At 40.2% G+C, this 18251-nt stretch overlaps 1 protein-coding gene across 1 annotated transcript in view; it reads left to right on the top strand.

Annotated features, from left to right (window-relative positions):
• MYO3B (myosin IIIB) overlaps window positions 1–16363 on the top strand; it is a 428930-nt gene extending 412567 nt beyond the window's left edge. Inside the window, exons 33-36 of the mRNA XM_032638633.1 lie at window positions 10948–11054; window positions 11428–11474; window positions 13169–13339; window positions 14487–16363. Of these exons, the coding sequence (XP_032494524.1) occupies window positions 10948–11054; window positions 11428–11474; window positions 13169–13307 (293 nt within the window). The 3' untranslated portion in view covers window positions 13308–13339; window positions 14487–16363. The remainder of the gene's footprint in view (window positions 1–10947; window positions 11055–11427; window positions 11475–13168; window positions 13340–14486) is intronic.
• The last annotated feature ends 1888 nt before the right edge of the window (window positions 16364–18251 follow it).

Here is an 18251-nt window from a genome sequence, read left to right as displayed (position 1 = left end):
GTAACTGGTTAAAATGTGGTCTTTTAGTCCATCAGTGACCAAATGATCCAGAAAGGGGTTCGGATAAGGCCACCTGGTGCAGCATTGCTTTTTAAATGAGTGAATTGCGTTAGAATAAAGTTCTGGTATAGTTATGGAGAATTTTCCTCCTTGAAGCCCTGAATGCATTTTGTTTGGTCATCTTTAAATTCCAACAAGCCAGTAAGGTCAACAGCATTTATGTCCATTTTGCAGATGAGGTACTAAGAGGCCAAGTGGCAGGAAATCTGTAGCCACAGCATCTTAAAGTTGGCAGGGACCTTAAAGAGCCTCTCAGCTAATGGTTCTCACCCTTTACCTGCTTTCACACTGGTTTCATGCAACAAACCTCCATCAGGTACATCTTTCACTGCACACAGTTGCTCACACATTGGGAAGGAGCATGACTCCTAGGAGAACAGCTCAGAATCTCCAGGCAAGAACAGCTGTAGTGTCCCACATCACCACCCTCTTGAAAAAATCACTATATCAGTCCAACCCCCTGTTTCACAGATAAAACATGTCAGCCCAGTGGGCTAAGGAATTCACCCAAGGTCACATACCAGTAAGTTCCAGGACTTGAACTACGCCCAGGCCTTCTGACCCCAAGTCCAGTGCTGGTGTCGCTACAGCTGACCGGCCCTTTGCACGCTAACAGCAGGTACCGGAACCAGGTACCCAATTTAGAGAGCCAGGCAGAGCTGGGGATGAACACCCCGGAATCCCCTGCCACGAGGAATCAAAGACCCATTCACAATTAGTAGTAAAAACCAGCACTATCTGGTGTCCCATATCCTCAAGCATTCAAAATGTCGTTCCAATCTTCAAAGACATTCTTCCGTTCCATTTTTATCTGCTTTTACCTAGGACATTGTTTCCCAGCTCCCGAGGAGTTCACTAGGTGATTTGCATCTCATTAGGAGCTCCAGAAATGATATCTCCCAGCCTGCTGCCTGGCGCCCGTGGGTCCACTAAGCATCAGATACAGGTCTTAGATTTTGTTTTTTATGTTGACATTTTTGAAAAAGCTGAATTAATGCCTGTTTTCCCCACTGGCACAGTTTGGGTGGCCATTTTGGCCTTAATTCCTGCCACCTCCCTACAGGACCAAAGTTAGAGAAGAGCCATTGTCAGGGAGGGTACAGAGGAAGTCAGTCATCCCACATGAAGACACCTGGCTGGAAAGGAATATTGTGAGACATCAAAATAAGCAGTTAGAAAACTCCTAAAAGCAGAGAGATGGGACATGATACAAACAATCTGACCACTATGCAAAGTAAAACAAAAAGAAAACCAACAGCAACCCATTAGAATCTGTATAACTGATTCTAAGCTTGCACATTTTAAACATTTTTGACTAGTTTCAAATCTCCTGACACCTGAGTTTTATGTTTTGCTTTAAAAGGAGTCTTACTAGGTCCAAATGGCTTTTCAGCTTTGTCATGCATTCATACTGAACCCTCGAGAAGAGCACTGAGAAGCATCGTACCTCTGGAAACCAGACATGTTTCCATGATCAGCAAAACTGTTCTCTTGGAATAAGAGAAATGATTTTCCCAGTGTCCAGGGAAATTAATGTCTGCTTTGGGCTCAAGCCATTTGATGCAGCTTCCAGTGCAAAGAAAATGCTTGACGATGCCGGGAGCTCTACTGAAGATGCTTCCCCTTCCCAGAATTCCTTCTGCCATCTCAAAACCTCTCTGACCCTAGGCCAACTTTTCAAGATGCAGCTAGCTAATCTGCAAAATCAACCTAAGTTCTTAGGAAAGAGTTAAATATCTGGGTTTTCCAACCCTGGCTACAAATTAAAATCATCAGAAAGGGGGAGGGTCTTTTTTTTTTTTTTTTTTTTTGCGGTACGCGGACCTCTCACTGTTTGTGGCGTCTCCGGTTGCGGAGCACAGGCTCCGGACGCGCAGGCTCAGCGGCCATGGCTCACGGGCCCAGCCGCTCCGCGGCATGTGGGATCCTCCCAGACCGGGGCACGAACCCGTATCCCTGCATTGGCAGGCCGGACTCCCAACCACTGCGCCACCAGGGAAGCCCGGGAGGGTCATTTTTTAAACAATAAAAATGCCAGAGACCTAACCCTAACCAACTGAATTAGGATCTCCAGGGATAAGGCTGAGGCGTCAGTGTTTTTCAAAAGGCCTTCAGGTGATACTAATGTACAACCAGGACGGAGAATCACTCTCATATAACAAGAATCACAACAACCCCTTAGGCGCACCTGCTCCGCCTCAGGTGCCATGCTTTCTCTTTTCATACATTATCTGTCATCCTCACAACAGCCTTACTTGCGTGGATCATCATCAGTGAGTTCAGACTTCTAACAAGTGCTAGAGATGGGATTCATAGTCAGGTTTTTCTGACTTTTTCTTCTGTAACATTCATGTTTCTCAAAGTGTGGGACATGAACCTCTGGTGGTCTGCAAGTTGATTTTACATGGTGTGTGGATGTGACCTTAAATAACACTGAATTGTGTAGAAGAAAGTACTCCTTTTACAGTCCTCAGTTTAAATTCTTCAGGTTAAGGAGAAAGTCATAGTGATGTTAGTATGTCTTACGTTCCTCTCACATTTACTCACCGGTCTTTTTAACAAACCTTTAAGAAGCCCAGAATGTTCTGTGGGAAACAGAAACCTAGCTCAGCTGTGAGAATATGTTTTTGTTCTTACTGTATTTACTTTACGGTTTACTTCTATTTATGGCAAATGACACGTGTTTTCCCTTTACAGTAGTAGTTTTATTTTTAAGAAATGTATTTAAGAGAAAAAGAAATTGGCTGATTTTAAAATATTAAATAAAGAATAGTACAGGTGTCTCGAACATAGCAAAAAATACTTAAGTGGCAGATGAATGCAGAAGTTTGAGAAATACTTTCCCACAACATGGTAATTTTTGAAAAATGGGCATCTCTACACCTATTAGCCAATGGGACCTCTCATCCTTTCACACCAGACAGGCAACTAGTTCCATCCTTTTTAAGTCCAGCGGGACCTTTGAACTTTGCTGCTGCTTCCAACTCAAGAGGAATCCTGAAACACAAATGGCTAATAATATGGAAGGGGGAAAGGAAGGGCACTTACCCTCTCAAGTAATCAATGAAATGCAAATAAAAACAAATGACGTGCCATTTTCTCACCTATTGAATTGTCAGGCTTTTTCTTAAAGATGCTGACCCATGCTGGTGAAGGCCTTCAAAAACAGGTAATATCAGGTACAGGTGGTAGAAGTATATTTTGCTACCCACTTCCTAGAAGGCAATTGTAAATAAAATTGTAAGTTTTTAAAATATGTATAGTCTTCGGCCAGTAATTCCACTTCTAGGGATTTATCCTAAGAAAATAATGTGAATTATCAAAGATCAAACTATAAGTATGTTCCTCACAGCATTGCTTATTAGAGAAAAACATTGGAAACAACTTCCATGCCCAAACAGGAAACTGTATAAGTTAATCACGGTTCATTCATAAAATGAAATAGCATGCAACTATTAGAAATGATGTCATTTAGACTATACTGGAAGACAGATAAGAAAACTTGTTCCATCATTTGCCTCTATTATGGGAATGGGATTGGGGTTTTTTTTTTTCACTGCTTAACTTATTTGAACATCATGTTCATTCATTACTTTAAAAAATGTAACTCTAGAAGGTATATACTATTTTTAAAGTAGATTAAATCATGGGAAAACATTTATGACTTTATTGTTAAGTGTGGGAAAAGTAGTAACAAATTAGATGAATGATTACTTTTTGGTTTTGGTTTTCTTGGCTAAAAAGTGAATACATATTCCTAGAAAAAATATTGGAAGGATATTAAGAAAAAAATACTTAATGAACCTTGTTTTTAAAAGGCCAATTTCATCCCCCCTCCTTGGTAGACTAAGGTTCCCAGAGATGTCCCAGGATAAGAAAGTCCTTGGCAATAATATTCTAATTGACAGAAACAAAGAGTGGACCACAGAGATACAACAGACCTTAACAAGAATGATGAATAGTAACCATTCATTCATTCATTCAGTCTTTGTTTGTTGAGTGTGTGCCAGGACCTGAGCTGTGAAATCGTTTTAGCGGAAGTTATTACCACTTCCCTAACTAATAAGGGGAGAATTCCATATAGAAAATTTATAATTCCACCATCTTCCACAGGCACTAATTTAACTCAGGGATATTTTCTTTGTAGCAGTTTTGCAATTTTGAAGAAGATTGTTCATGACATAACATGGCAACTGGGAAAATTTGTAGTTTTCCTTTTATCTTAGAAAGGAAGATCTGAATTACATGCACCCCAGGAGAAAATCTCTCTTTCTGGTTGTGTGTGTGTGTTTTTTTTTTTTTTTTTTTTTTTTTTTTTTTTTTTTTTTTTTTTTTTTTTTTTTTTTTTTTTTTTTTTTTTTTTTTTTTTTTGCGGTATGCGGGCCTCTCACTGTTGTGGCCTCTCCCACTGCGGAGCACAGGCTCCGGACGCGCAGGCTCAGCGGCCATGGCGCACGGGCCCAGCAGCTCCGCGGCATGTGGGATCCTCCCGGACCGGGACACGACCCAGTGCCCCCTGCATCGCAGGCGGACTCTCAACCACTGCGCCACCAGGGAAGCCCGTGTGTGTGTGTTTTACAAAAGCCTACTGAATTCCTTCGTCCCTCCTGAAGTTAGATGTGGTAAGGTGAAAACTTATAAGAACGTCTCATTTAAAGAAAAAGCATTGTAATAGAGGCCATGGCCTGGGCCTTGAGGTTTGAATCAAAAGACCTGAGTCCAAGGCTTAGACTCTGAGGGGAGACCAGCAGAGGGCCCCAAGCTACCTGGGCTTCAGACCCCTTAGATATAAAAGCAAGGAGCCTAACCACAGAGGTTATCATCCTCCATGTTATAACTTAAAAATTGAATTATCTCTGAACTACCAGACATAATCTCTCCCCTTCTACTCCCTGTCAAGGCTCTGAGCATCCCTGACATAGCCCATGCCTCAGCAGATCAGGAGCAAATGCTTTACAACACACTGGTTGTTTATCTGAAATTCAAATCTAGCTCAGTGTCCTTTTTTTTTTTTTTCCTAAATCTGGCAACCCTAATTCCATAGATTTCATAATTTTCCAAAGACTGCATTTTTAAGGTAGTGCAGATTACTGCAAACTTTCTGCCAGTGTGATTCTTATTGGGAAGGGAAGATTTAAGATGGTCTAGTACCTTGTCTCTCAGCCATGGCTGCACATTAGAACCACCTAAGGAGATAAAATATGTGTTTTATATATATATATATGTGTGTGTGTGTATGTGTGTGTGTGTGTGTGTGTGTATATATGTATATGAGATAGATAGATCTATCAAGGTCCTGATCTTAGCACTGGTATTTTAAAAAGCTGAACATCTACTGTAGTGTGAAGAAAATGACCCTAAGTAGGGTGTATCTCGTAACTCTGTACAGGATTTGCCATCTATAAATCTAGAATGCTGAACACTCTGTTTGCCTCAAGGGCTCAGGGGGATGTTTTACTTGGCAAGTGACCCTGGGAATGCCTCATCCACAAAATGGCAATCAGATCAGCAGTCATGCTGCTCAGAAAGTATCCCTGTCTGCAGAGGCCCTCAAGGACGGTGCAAAGACTATGGCTCTCCCAGTATGCCCTCTGCCAAGAACCCTGCTCACTGCCTGTCCACTCCTCAGGGACCTGGAATCCATACTGTCCCACCCAGGACGGGGAATATTTGGGCCGCATGTGCCATCCTGCCGTCCCTGTGGTTGTTCTTCCACCGCTGCAAGCCCAGCTAGGAAATTTACCAGAACTGGCACATCTGTAATGGGTGATGGAAAGTGAAACTAAGTGTTAGGGGACAATGTTAGGCAAGAGCATTTGTGGCCAAAATAGCTGTAACTCAGCAAGTCAAATAGACTTCTTCATCTCTGAGACCCTGAGAGAAAACAAAAAGCCTCATTTGTAACTTAAAACTGTGTTTGAATTAGGGTTGCCAGATTTAAGGGGAAAAAAGTACACCTGGCTAGATCTGAATTTCAGATAAACAACCAATCACTTTTTAATATAAGTATGTTCTGAATATATACTTACACTCAGAAGGTATTGGTTGTTTATCTGAAATTCAAATTTAACTGGGTACCCTGTATTTGATCTGGCAACTCTAGTTTGGATATACCTGCATGTTCAATAAAGAAAATTGAAATATTAAATTTCCAAACCAGTTGTTTAAAGTTATGGAACAAAGCTATCAACTAGATTCAGCCATTTGTCTCTCACCAAGGACTTGGCCAGGTGTGCCGCCACACAGTGATCCGGAATTAGGGAATAAGGAGTGTGCATTTCCCGGTGCTCTTGAAACTCTCTCCATGTTTCTTCCATTTTCTGACAGATTTATCTCCAGTTTAGTATAGAGTTCTGTGACAACTCAGAAGAGAAGGGTGTATTCAGGGTCTCAACTATGAAATCAAAAAGTGCAGGGGGAAAAGAAATGTCCAGGGGTTCCTGAAAGGAAAGAGAACCTATGTTAAGTTCAAACTGGTATTCATGATATGATATACTTTTATAAAGCACAATAGGTAGGTAGCACCCAGAGTATTACAAACTGGAGAATTTGGCTTGGCTTAACAAATATTTATGTGAAATGGAAGTTGGCTACTTACAGAATATGAACACCATTGTCTTCAAAGTAGTAACTCATATTCTAATGTATATCTTCAAACTTGAACTGCCCAGCTTATCTACATAATAGTCAAATGAACTAGGAAAGTGCCAGGTAACCCTATTGTTTTGTATCTCCTATGAGCAAACTGACTGGCTCAAGAGCCAAAAGACAGGGGTTAAGCTTCCACTCTGCCACTTACAGATTTAGCCTTTCTTACCTATAGTTTCTTTATATATTGAAAGAAATCATAATTTTTGTCCTACATGCCTCATTAATTTTTTATTTTTAAGTTTTTAAGGGAAAAAAATCATGACAAACTTCTCAAAGTGCACACATATTTAGATTTAATCAGTGTGCCATATGCTATTTTGTATTTGCTTCTTTTTCTGAACTTTGAATTTTCATCTATCAGTATCATACCCATATTTATCCTCATTGGTGCCTTTATGGTATGACATCATATTTATATCTCAGAGTTGTCCCCAATTATCAAATACTTATCATGTTTCTAGCTTTTTTCTATTAAAGAAAGTATTGTTCTAGCTTTTTTCTGTTAAAGTATTATATCCATCTTCATACAAATGGTATTTTTTTCTCTTTTGGTTTACTTTGTTGGGACGTGTTTCTTGGAACAAGTTGCTTAGCTTTTGTTATCTATTGTCAGGTAACTTCAGGAGAAGCGGAGCCTACGGACTCATCTGTGCACCTGGGGCCTCTCCCACATTGTCTTTTTACTTTTTGATTTATCCTAATTAATAGAAAGACAGTAGTAATTGTTTTAATTGAAGCTCTTTGTCAAGGTGGCTGAATGTTTTTCAATATCTCATATCATAATTGCATTTCAACATGTATAAATATTTCTCCATCTTTCTCTTGCCTCAGCCTTTCCACATTATGGATAATAGACCTTTGTGTCTATATTTTTAAATTTGTTTTTATCTTTCTGTTGCACTTTCTTTCATCTTAAGGTTTTGTTACTGTCCATCATATAGAATACTTCACTTTAATATAATTGAACCCATCCTTGTCCCTAATATCTTCTTCCACATTTAAGATATATAGTCTATTTCATTTCCTTCTAAAGTTTTTATGGGAATGTTTAAAATGTTTAACTATATAGCTCATCTGGAATTTATTGTAGCTGGTGAGAATCAAGAAGTATATTGAGAAAAGTAAAAGATTTAGAATTAAAAAAAGTAATTTGAGTCCAACAGCAATAGCTATGGCCTTAGGCAGGTCACTTAACCTCTTAAGACTCAAGGTCCTCTATTAGACTGAAGGCAGGAACCTTGTCTTTTTTCTTTTTGTCTTCCCTACAATACTGAGCAAAGTTCCTTACATATAGAATAAGTTTTATAAGGTGTATATTTAAGTTACATTTTTTGCATATTGCTATCCAGTTGTTCCAACAGCAGTAATTGAATAATGATTCATTTCCCAATTATTTATTTGGTTGCTTGTGATCGATATATCAGTGATACTCAGATTTGTTCCAATGGCAAAGCACCTGGAAGTTGTGGCACTTCTTGCAAAACATCATGAAATTTGGAGATATTAAAGTTAAAATAATGAAAATTAAAATTTGATGCTAGGGCTTCCCTGGTGGCGCAGTGATTGAGAGTCCGCCTGCCGATGCAGGGGACGCGGGTTCATGCCCTGGTCCGGGAAGATCCCACATGCCCCGGAGCGGCTGGGCCCGTGAGCCATGGCCGCTGAGCCTGCGCGTCCGGAGCCTGTGCTCCGCAACGGGAGAGGCCACAGCAGTGAGAGGCCCGCGTACCGCAAAAAAAAAAAAAAAAGAAAAACATTTGATGCTAAATCAGACACCAGCTTACATTAGATTCTAGTATGGTATAGATACCAACAGTTTGTCTTAATTTATGGGAAATGTTAAAATAGGTAAAATTCAATCCAATAACTGAATTCTTTCTAAGAATCAGGAAAAGAACACCCACCTATGAAACAGCAAGTTCATCAAGAGCAGAAGTTGAGAGCCACGTCTTATAGTAAGCATTCCCAGTTGAGAATATAAAATAAAAGCTTCTGATCAATTGTAAACTTTACATAAAGTCCAACTGAATGGGGCTGAACGTCAGCTGAACCCCAAAACTATTTAAGATCAGTCTCTTGAGTTGTCAAGTTTGGAATTCCTGTAATAGTAGAAAGTCTAAGAGGGAGTAAATGTCAGATCTCCAGTGCTCACACCAGCAACCTTAACTCTAGATGTTTCTGTTCATTAGTCTATGAATCAGAGGAGATAACATAAAAGAACCTCACAACCTTATGTTCTACCATATTACAGAATATGAACTTCATAAAGCGTATGGAGGTAGGTATGTTGGAACTATCAGAAAGTACCCTTATCAATTCTGGATTCCTTGTACTCTGAGAATGATGCCAGTACAAGAGGCTTGAATCCTATTCTCTGCACAGTTCCTGAAGATGTGGACAGGGATGTCTGTTAAGGTTACTGGAACCTTCTGCAAGCACCATCATATGGCTATGCTAATTAATATTTTTTCATGGAGCTTACTTTTACTTAAATTTGACTTTTTTTTTTTTTTTTTTTGCCGTACGCGGGCCTCTCACTGTTGTGGCCTCTCCCGTCGCGGAGCACAGGCTCCGGACGCGCAGGCTCAGTGGCCATGGCTCAGGGGCCCAGCCGCTCCGCGGCATGTGGGATCTTCCCGGACCGGGGCACGAACCCGTGTCCCCTGCATCGGCAGGCGGACTCTCAACCACTGCGCCACCAGGGAAGCCCTAAATTTGACTTTTAGCTCGGTGCTTTGTGACAGCCTGGAAGTGTGGGATGGGGAGAGTGGGAGGGAGGGAGACGCAAGAGGGAAGACATATGGGAACATATGTATATGTATAGCTGATTCACTTTGTTATAAAGCAGAAACTAACACACCATTGTAAAGCAATTATACCCCAATAAAGATGTTTAAAAAAAAAAAAAAAAAACAACTTTTTTATTAAGAAAGACAATATGCTGTAGTTTTTTTTTTTAACTGCCAGAACAGGAGGTAAGAGATCTAAGGTTGGGTCCCCACTCTGCCACTTGAACTGGGGTGTGTCATTCATTTTTTCCTTTTGTGAAAAAATGGGTATTTAGAATGGATGGTTCCTAAAGTCCTGTATGGTTCTAATAGTCTTGTTCAAACATAGATATGTTCCAATTCAAAAAAAAAAAAAAGACACAAAACTTCATACTTAGGAAATTGATAATTCACTCTTCATTATGGTCCTTGCTGAGTCATTCTTCACTTAGAAAATTCCCCTAGAATTTCCTTGTATAGTAGGAATCTCTAATGAAATCAAGCTATGATTCCAAATACAAAGCTCCAACTCTTTTTTATAAATAATTAGTTTATGGTATACCCTTGGTCCAAGAAAGTGATATGTCTTCTCCAAACCATGACATTCATGAGCAGTATTTTATGGCGGCTGTGTTTGTGTGCATGCAGGCACGCGCACGCGTGCACGCGTGTGTGTGTTGGCAAGAAGTTAGAACTGCTGAATCCTGATTCAGATATAGTGCCAAAAGGACAGCAGATTTCATGAAAATCATCTGCTTGGAAGGGAAATAAATCATGACTTTGTTGGACCTGTGGTTTCTTAATTTCTAGTACACTCTTGGTCCAGGGTTCCAAAATCAGGACTAACATGGAGAGGCTGCTCCATGAAATCGTGCAATCATCCTTTCCCCTTCTCCTTTACGCTACCTCCAGAGACTGCATGGATCAGTGGTATTGTTCAAAGCATTTCAGAAAATACTAGCTCAAGCCATTTGCCCTCCAAAATGTATCCCCCCAAAATGTATCCCACCAAAAGGTTTGCTTCTCATCTACCCAAGAGTGTGTGTGCTCCAGATGTCTTTGAACTCTCACTGTAGGATGTGGTGCAAACTGCCCCAGATTGCCTTCATTGCCTTAACTGAGTTATCTCACCAAGAGGGCATTCTCTACTCTACAAAGGCTGACCACCAACCTCTACTTCACCAGCATGGACAAACCAATTTTCTTTCCTTCACTCTTGACTGCTGACTCAGATAAGAAAGATGTAGGCAAAGTCCTCGACAGCTGCCCTTGTTTACACTTAGCAATCCGTGTGTGTGTGTGTGTGTGTGTTTAGCATGATATTTCTCCTAATATTAGCAAAGCTCTAACGTGCCCGTTAAAACAGGACAGAGTTTCTGCTATGTGCATTTATGTGATGAGCGATTTTACACTCAGTTTTCCCAAAACCTCAGATGCTTTACAGTAAAGTTTTGCTATCCTGTTGCAGATTCAGAAAACGGTCTTGCACAGAAGCAGCGAACACCTCACCGAAGATGTCAGCAGCCCAAAATGTTGAGTAGTCCTGAGGACACCATGTACTATAACCAGTTAAATGTGAGTTCAAAGTGGCCATAAAGCTGTTTCACTGGCTTTGTTTCCAGTTAATAATTCTGTTATTAATACCTGTTCCAGCCCCTCCAGCCCCGCCCCCACTCTCTTATACTCTCCTCTTGAACATGTGCTTAGGCCCTTTATCTGTTGCTTTCATGTCAGGATGTCTGCCTTCACGGTGAATAATTGATGTGGTTTATCAAAGACGAGCAAGATGCATGCTTCATCAGGCTCACTTGAGCCCTTTGATCAAAAAATTATGCTGTGACTTCTGATATTATCAGCATCTGCTTGCATTCAACACAAAATCACTTTGAATTAAAAATTAACGACTTGCTGCTTTCCTTTGACTGTGTGTTCTTGGCCCTCTCCACAGGGAACTCTAGAATATCAAGGGAGCAAGAGGAAGCCAAGAAAACTTGGGTAAATATCTGTCTTCTTAGTTCTAAGCAACTGTAAACAGAAGGGGTCCTTTGTGATATTATAGAAAATGCAAAACTTTCCAGAGAGGCTTCTAAAAATATTCAGTGGGGATATCACCACTATTATTGACACTGGAAACTACTTTTCACAGTAGCAAGTATACAAAACTTGAATCTATTCTGTCTGAAAAGACTGAAATTGCCACCAAAAGGCAAGTGTTATTTTTCATAATTATCCCAGGGAATTGTACTGTCCTCATAATTTGAGACGTGTATCAGGCTGTATAAAACTCTCCCACAAATCAGAGCACTCCATGCAGTGCAAATAGGCCGCTTCCCCACGTTCGCCTACCTGTGGGCCTTAAAGGTACACAAAGGATAATTTACTCCAATGGTTAGCCAGGGACACTGCGGAGTTTGTGGCTGATTTGCTTGTTAGCATCTCGATTAAGAATAGGAGTGAGACTGGTCAGAATGGCCATCATCAAAAAATCTACAAACAATAAATGCTGGAGAGGGTGTGGAGAAAAGGGAACTCTCTTGCACTGTTGGTGGGAATGTAAACTGATGCAGCCACTATAGAGAACAGTATGGAGGTTCCTTAAAAAGATAAAAACAGAACTACCATACGACCCAGCAATCCCACTACTGGGCATATACCCTGAGAAAACCATAATTCAAAAAGAGTCATGTACCCCAATGTTCATTGCAGCTCTATTTACAATAGCCAGGACATGGAAGCAACCTAAGTGTCCATCAACAGATGAATGGATAAAGAAGATGTGGCACATATATACAATGGAATATTACTCAGCCATAAAAGGAAATGAAATTGAGTTATTTGTAGTGAGGTGGATGGACCTAGAGTCTGTCATACAGAGTGAAGTAAGTCAGAAAGAGAAAAACAAATACTGTATGCTAACACATATATATGGAATCTAAAAAAAAAAAAATGTTCATGAAGAGCCTAGGGGCAAGATGGGAGTAAAGATGCACACCTACTAGAGAATGGACTTGAGGATACAGGGAGGGCGAAGGGTAAGCTGGGACAAAGAGAATGGCATGGACATATATACACTACCAAACGTAAAATAGATAGCTAGTGGGAAGCAGCCACATAGCACAGGGAGATCAGCTCGGTGCTTTGTGACCACCTAGAGGGGTAGGATAGAGAGGGTGGGAGGGAGAGAGACGCAAGAGGGAAGAGATATGGGGATGTATGTATATGTATAACTGATTCACTTTGTTATAAAGCAGAAACTAACACACCATTGTAAAGCAATTATACTCCAATAAAGATGTTAAAAAAAAAAAGGTACAGATGTAAAAGAAAAAAAAAGAATAGGAGTGAGGTAGGTAATTGGTACTAGTCTGAGAACTAAAGATCAGGAAGGGAACTTTCTCATCTAGAGGGAACCAGACAAGTTAATTCACATAATTTAAGTTGCAATATGATTACAATTTCCAGATACCACTAAATTGGGCCCATTATTAGTGTGTGACCTAGATGTGAAAGGCTTTGTGGATCAGACACGAGTTCCTCCGGGCTGGGAGACCCTGAGCTACCGTAAGCTGCCCCCCCGACTCAGTGTTGGGGCCCAACCCTGTTCCAAGTACTCACGCAACTTAAACTGCCCCATTGATGACTGCTGCACTTGTTTTCTTTTTCTGCTGAAACTCTTTCCTTTGTTGCAGCCAAATCAAAGTGCTTGATGGGGAAGATGACTATTACAAATCTCTGTCACCTGTGGGCTCTATCCCCGAGGAGGACAGCTCAGCCCACCCTCTCTTTTTTTCTTCATCCTCAAAGGGAGCATCTTCTGCTCAGCACTGAGCTGTACTTCCTGCCCCCCAAGTCTGTTGAGGGTAAGAACAATCATGGTAATTGACTGATTGTCATTTAATAAGAAAGTCATGCAATGGGGTCAGCTTCTATGGACATGTGGTCTGTTCTGAAGCCTTACTGAACAATTTTCAGATTTCAAACCATTTTCTCCTACCTCTATCACCCTCCCCACATCTGCTGTGTAGCCTGACCTAGGCAACCTCTCCTTTCCTCATCCCATGGGTCCCTGTGGGACACTGAGCACACCTCCACTACAGCAATAACCATCATTCATGCCCCCAACATCTAAGAGGGTATCAGTCTCACGTGTGGACACTGATGGTATTTCTTTATTTTTCCCACCATGTCATTCCATGCAGAATCTGCCCCTGTGGAAATCCAGGAGTCTCTTTCCTCCTCGCATCTACACTGCATCCCCTTCCCCTTTGCTGGTCTTTTCTACCCCATCCTGCCTCTCCCCAGGGTCAGGGCTCCATTGCTGAGTGCCCCGATCCTTGAGGAGTACACTCAGGGTCTCTGAGGCCAGGATAATTTTTCATGCTCAGGGGAACCTGAATCTTTCAGGTTCTTCCTTTAAGATAAATGAACCCCTCTCTTGCTAATTATTATCCTGATAAAGCCTTTGCCTCTTTATTCTGCCTTACCAAGACACCCCCATCAACTTGGCAGTGAAAAGAGAGGAATGAGATGGAAAGAAAATCTGGACCTGTCAGAGTCCGTGTCACATCGTTTTGTAACTGTCCATTTTCTGGTTGGCTGTCTCCATGAGGCTATGAGTGGCTGCAAGGGAAGCATTTTGTCTCGTCCACCTTTCTGTGCACAGAGCCTAGCATGGTGCCTTGCACAGAGAGGACATCCAGTAAATGCCCACCCTTGAGTGAGTGGAGAGACTTAGTTATACAACATATCTGACAGGAAAGTTACTTTCAATTATATGTGATAGACTATTAATCACTTTTCTTACACCATAAGCTCTGATTTTTCAATGAAGTTTGGCCTAGTGCTATTGTAATGATGTTTTACCATATATTACTCAGTGTGATTCAATACAACAAGTTTTTTGAGTAACTACTCTGTGCACAACAATATGTGAGAGATTGCTGTGTGATACGAAAACCTAACAAGACCCTTTCTCTAGAAAAGATGTTCTTAACATCCTTCTTGCAGGCACCTTCAAGATGGCAGAGGAGTAAGACATGGAGATCAATTCCTCCCCACAAACACATCAAAACTATATCTACATGTGGAACAACTCCTACAGAACACATACTGAACGCTGGCAGAAGACCTCAGACTTCCCAAAAGGCACCCTCAGGGGACCTACACGCAGAGGCAGGGCCAAATCCAAAGCTGAACCCCAGGAGCTGTGCAAACAAAGCAGAGAAAGGGAAATCTCCCCAGCAGCCTCAGGAGCAGTGGATTAAATCTCCACAGTCAATTTGATGTACCTGCATCTGTGAAATACCTGAATAGACAAAGAATCATCACAAAATTGAGGTGGTGGACTTTGGGAGCAACTGTAGACTTGGGGTTTGCTTTCTGCATCTAATTTGTTTTGGTTTTATGTTTATCTTAGTTTAGTATTTAGAGCTTATTATCATTGGTAGATTTGTTTACTGATTTGGTTGCTCTCTTCCTTTTTTTAAAATATATATATATTTTTTTTTCTTCTCTTTTTGTGAGTGTGTATGTGTATGCTTCTTTGTGTGATTTTGTCTGTATAGCTTTTCTTTTGCCATTTGTCCTAGGGTTCTGAATGTCCTTTTTTTTTTCTTTGTATAGTTTTTAGCACTTGTTTTCATTGGTGGATTTGTTTTTTGGTTTGGTTGATCTCTTCTTTCTCTCTTTTTTTAAATTACTTTTTAATGTTTTTGTTTTTAATAATTTTTTTCTATTTTAATAACTTTATTTATTTATCTTCTCTTTCTTTTATTTTTTCTCCCTTTTCTTCTGAGCCGAGTGGCTGACATGGTCTTGGTGCTCTAGCCCGATGTCAGGCCTGAGCCTCTGAGGTGGGAGAGCCCAGTTCAGGACATTGGTCCACCAGAGACCCCTCAGCCCCATATAATATCAAACAGCGAAAGCTCTTCCAGAGATTTCCATCTCAATGCTAAGACCCACCTCCACTCAACGGCCAGCAAGCTACAGTGCTAGACACCCTATGCCAAATAACTAGCAAGACAGGAACACAACCCCACCCATTAGCAGAGAGGCTGCCTAAAATCATAATAAGTTCACAGACACCCCAAAACACACCACCGGACACAGTCCTGCCCACCAGAAAGACAAGATCCACCCTCATCCACCAGAACACAGGCACCAGTCCCCTCTATCAGGAAGCCTACACAACCCACTAAACCAACTTTACCCACTGGGAGCAAACACCAAAGACAACGGAAACTACGAACCTGCAACCTGCGAAAAGTGGACCGCAAACACAGTAAGTTAAGCAAAATGAGAAGACAGAGAAATACACAGCAGTTGAAGGAGCAAGGTAAAAACCCACCAGACCAAACAAATGAAGAGGAAATAGGCAGTCTACCTGAAAAAGAATTCAGAGTAATGACAGTAAAGATGATCAAAATCTTGGAAATAGAATAGAGAAAATACAAGAAACGTTTAACAAGGACCTAGAAGACTTAAAGAGCAAACAAACAGTGATGAAAAACACAATAAATGAAATTTAAAATTCTCTAGAAGGAATCAATAGCAGAATAACTGAGGCAGAAGAACAGATAAGTGACCTGGAAGATAAAATAGTGGAAATAACTACTGCAGAGCAGAATAAAGAAAAGAATGAAAAGAATTGAGGACAATCTCAGAGACCTCTGGGACAACAAAATACACACCAACATTCAAAACATAGGGGTCCCAGAAGAAGAAGAGAATAAAAAAGGGACTGAGAAAATATTTGAAGAGATTATAGTTGAAAACTTCCCTAATATGGGTAAGGAAATAGTCAGTCAAGTCCAGAAAGCACAGAGAGTCCCACACAGGATAAATCCAAGGAGAAACACATCAAGACAGATATTAATCAAACTATCAAAAATTAAATACAAAGAAACAATATTAAAAGCAGCAAGGGAAAAGCAGCACTTAACATACAAGGGAATCCCCATAAGGTTAACAGCTGATCTTTCAGCAGAAACTCTGCAAGCCAGAAGGGAGTGGCAGGGCATATTTAACGTGATGAAAGGGGGAAAACTACAACCAAGATTACTCTACCCAGCAAGGATCTCATTAAGATTCGACAGAGAAATTAAAACCTTTACAGACAAGCAAAAGCTAAGAGAATTCACCACCACCAGACCAGCTCTACAACAAATGCTAAAGGAACTTCTCTAGGCAGGAAACACAAGAGAAGGAAAAGACCTACAATAACAAATCCAAAACAATTAAGAAAATGGTAATAGGAACATACATTCGATAACTACCTTAAATGTAAATGGATTAAATGCTCCAACCAAAAGGCATAGATGGGCTGAATAGATACAAAAACAAAACTCATATATATGCTGTCTACAAGAGACCCACTTCAGAACTAGGGACACATACAGACTGAAAGTGAGGAGATGGAAAAATATATTCCATGCAAATAGAAATCAAAAGAAAGCTGGAGTAGCAATTCTCATATCAGATAAAATAGATTTTAAAATAAAGACTATTACAAGAGACAAAGAAGGACACTACATAATGATCAAGGGGACAATCCAAGAAAAAGATGTAACAATTGTAAATATTTATGCAGCCAACATAGGAGCACCACAATACATAAGGCAAATACTAACAGCCATAAAACAGGAAATCGACAGTAACACAATAATAGTAGGGGACGTTAACACCCCACTTTCACCAATGAATAGGTCACCCAAAATGAAAATAAATAAGGAAACATAAGCTTTAAATGATACATTAAACAAGATGGACTTAATTGATATTTATAGGACATTCCATCCAGAAGTAGCAGATTACACTTTCTTCTCAAGTGCTTATGGAACATTCTCCAGGATAGATCATATCTTGGGTCACAAATCAAGCCTTGGCAAATTTTAGAAAATCGAAATCATATCAAGTATCTTTTACTACAACAATGCTATGAGACTAGATATCAATTACAGGAAAAGATCTGTAAAAAATACAAACACATGGAGGCTAAACAATACACTACTAAATAACCAAGAGATCACTGAAGAAATCAAAGAGGAAATAAAAAAATGCCTAGAAGCAAATGACAATGAAAACACAACAACCCAAAACATATGGGATGCAGCAAAAACAGTTCTAAGAGGGAAGTTTATAGCAATACAATCCTACCTCAAGAAACAAGAAACATCTCAAATAAAAAACCTAACCTTACACCTAAAGCAATTAGAGAAAGAAAAACAAAAAAAACCCCTAAGTTAGCAGAAGGAAAGAAATCATAAAGATCAGATCAGAAATAAATGAAAAAGAAATGAAGGAAACGATAGCAAAGATCAATAAAACTAAAAGCTGGTTCTTTGAGAAGATAAACAAAATTGATAAACCATTAGCCAGACTCATCAAGAAAAAAAGGGAGAAGACTCAATAGAATTAGAAATGAAAAAGGAGAAGTAATAACTAACACTGCAGAAATACAAAGGATCATGAGAGATTACTACAAGCCACTCTATGCCAATAAAATGGACAACCTGGAAGAAATGGACAGATTCTTAGAAAAGCACAACCTTCCGAGACTGAACCAGGAAGAAATAGAAAAAATAAACAGACCAATCACAAGCACTGAAATTGAAACTGTGATTAAAAATCTTCCAACAAACAAAAGCCCAGGAGCAGATGGCTTCACAGGCGAATTCTATCAAACATTTAGAGAAGAGCTAACACCTATCCTTCTCAAACTCTTCCAAAATATAGCAGAGGGAGGAACACTCCCAAACTCATTCTACAAGGCCG

This window comes from Phocoena sinus, chromosome 7 (assembly GCF_008692025.1).
Source record: "Phocoena sinus isolate mPhoSin1 chromosome 7, mPhoSin1.pri, whole genome shotgun sequence".
Taxonomy (NCBI): Eukaryota; Metazoa; Chordata; class Mammalia; order Artiodactyla; family Phocoenidae; genus Phocoena; species Phocoena sinus.
Note: the sequence above shows the minus strand (reverse complement) of the source record. Positions and strands in the feature narration are given on the sequence as shown.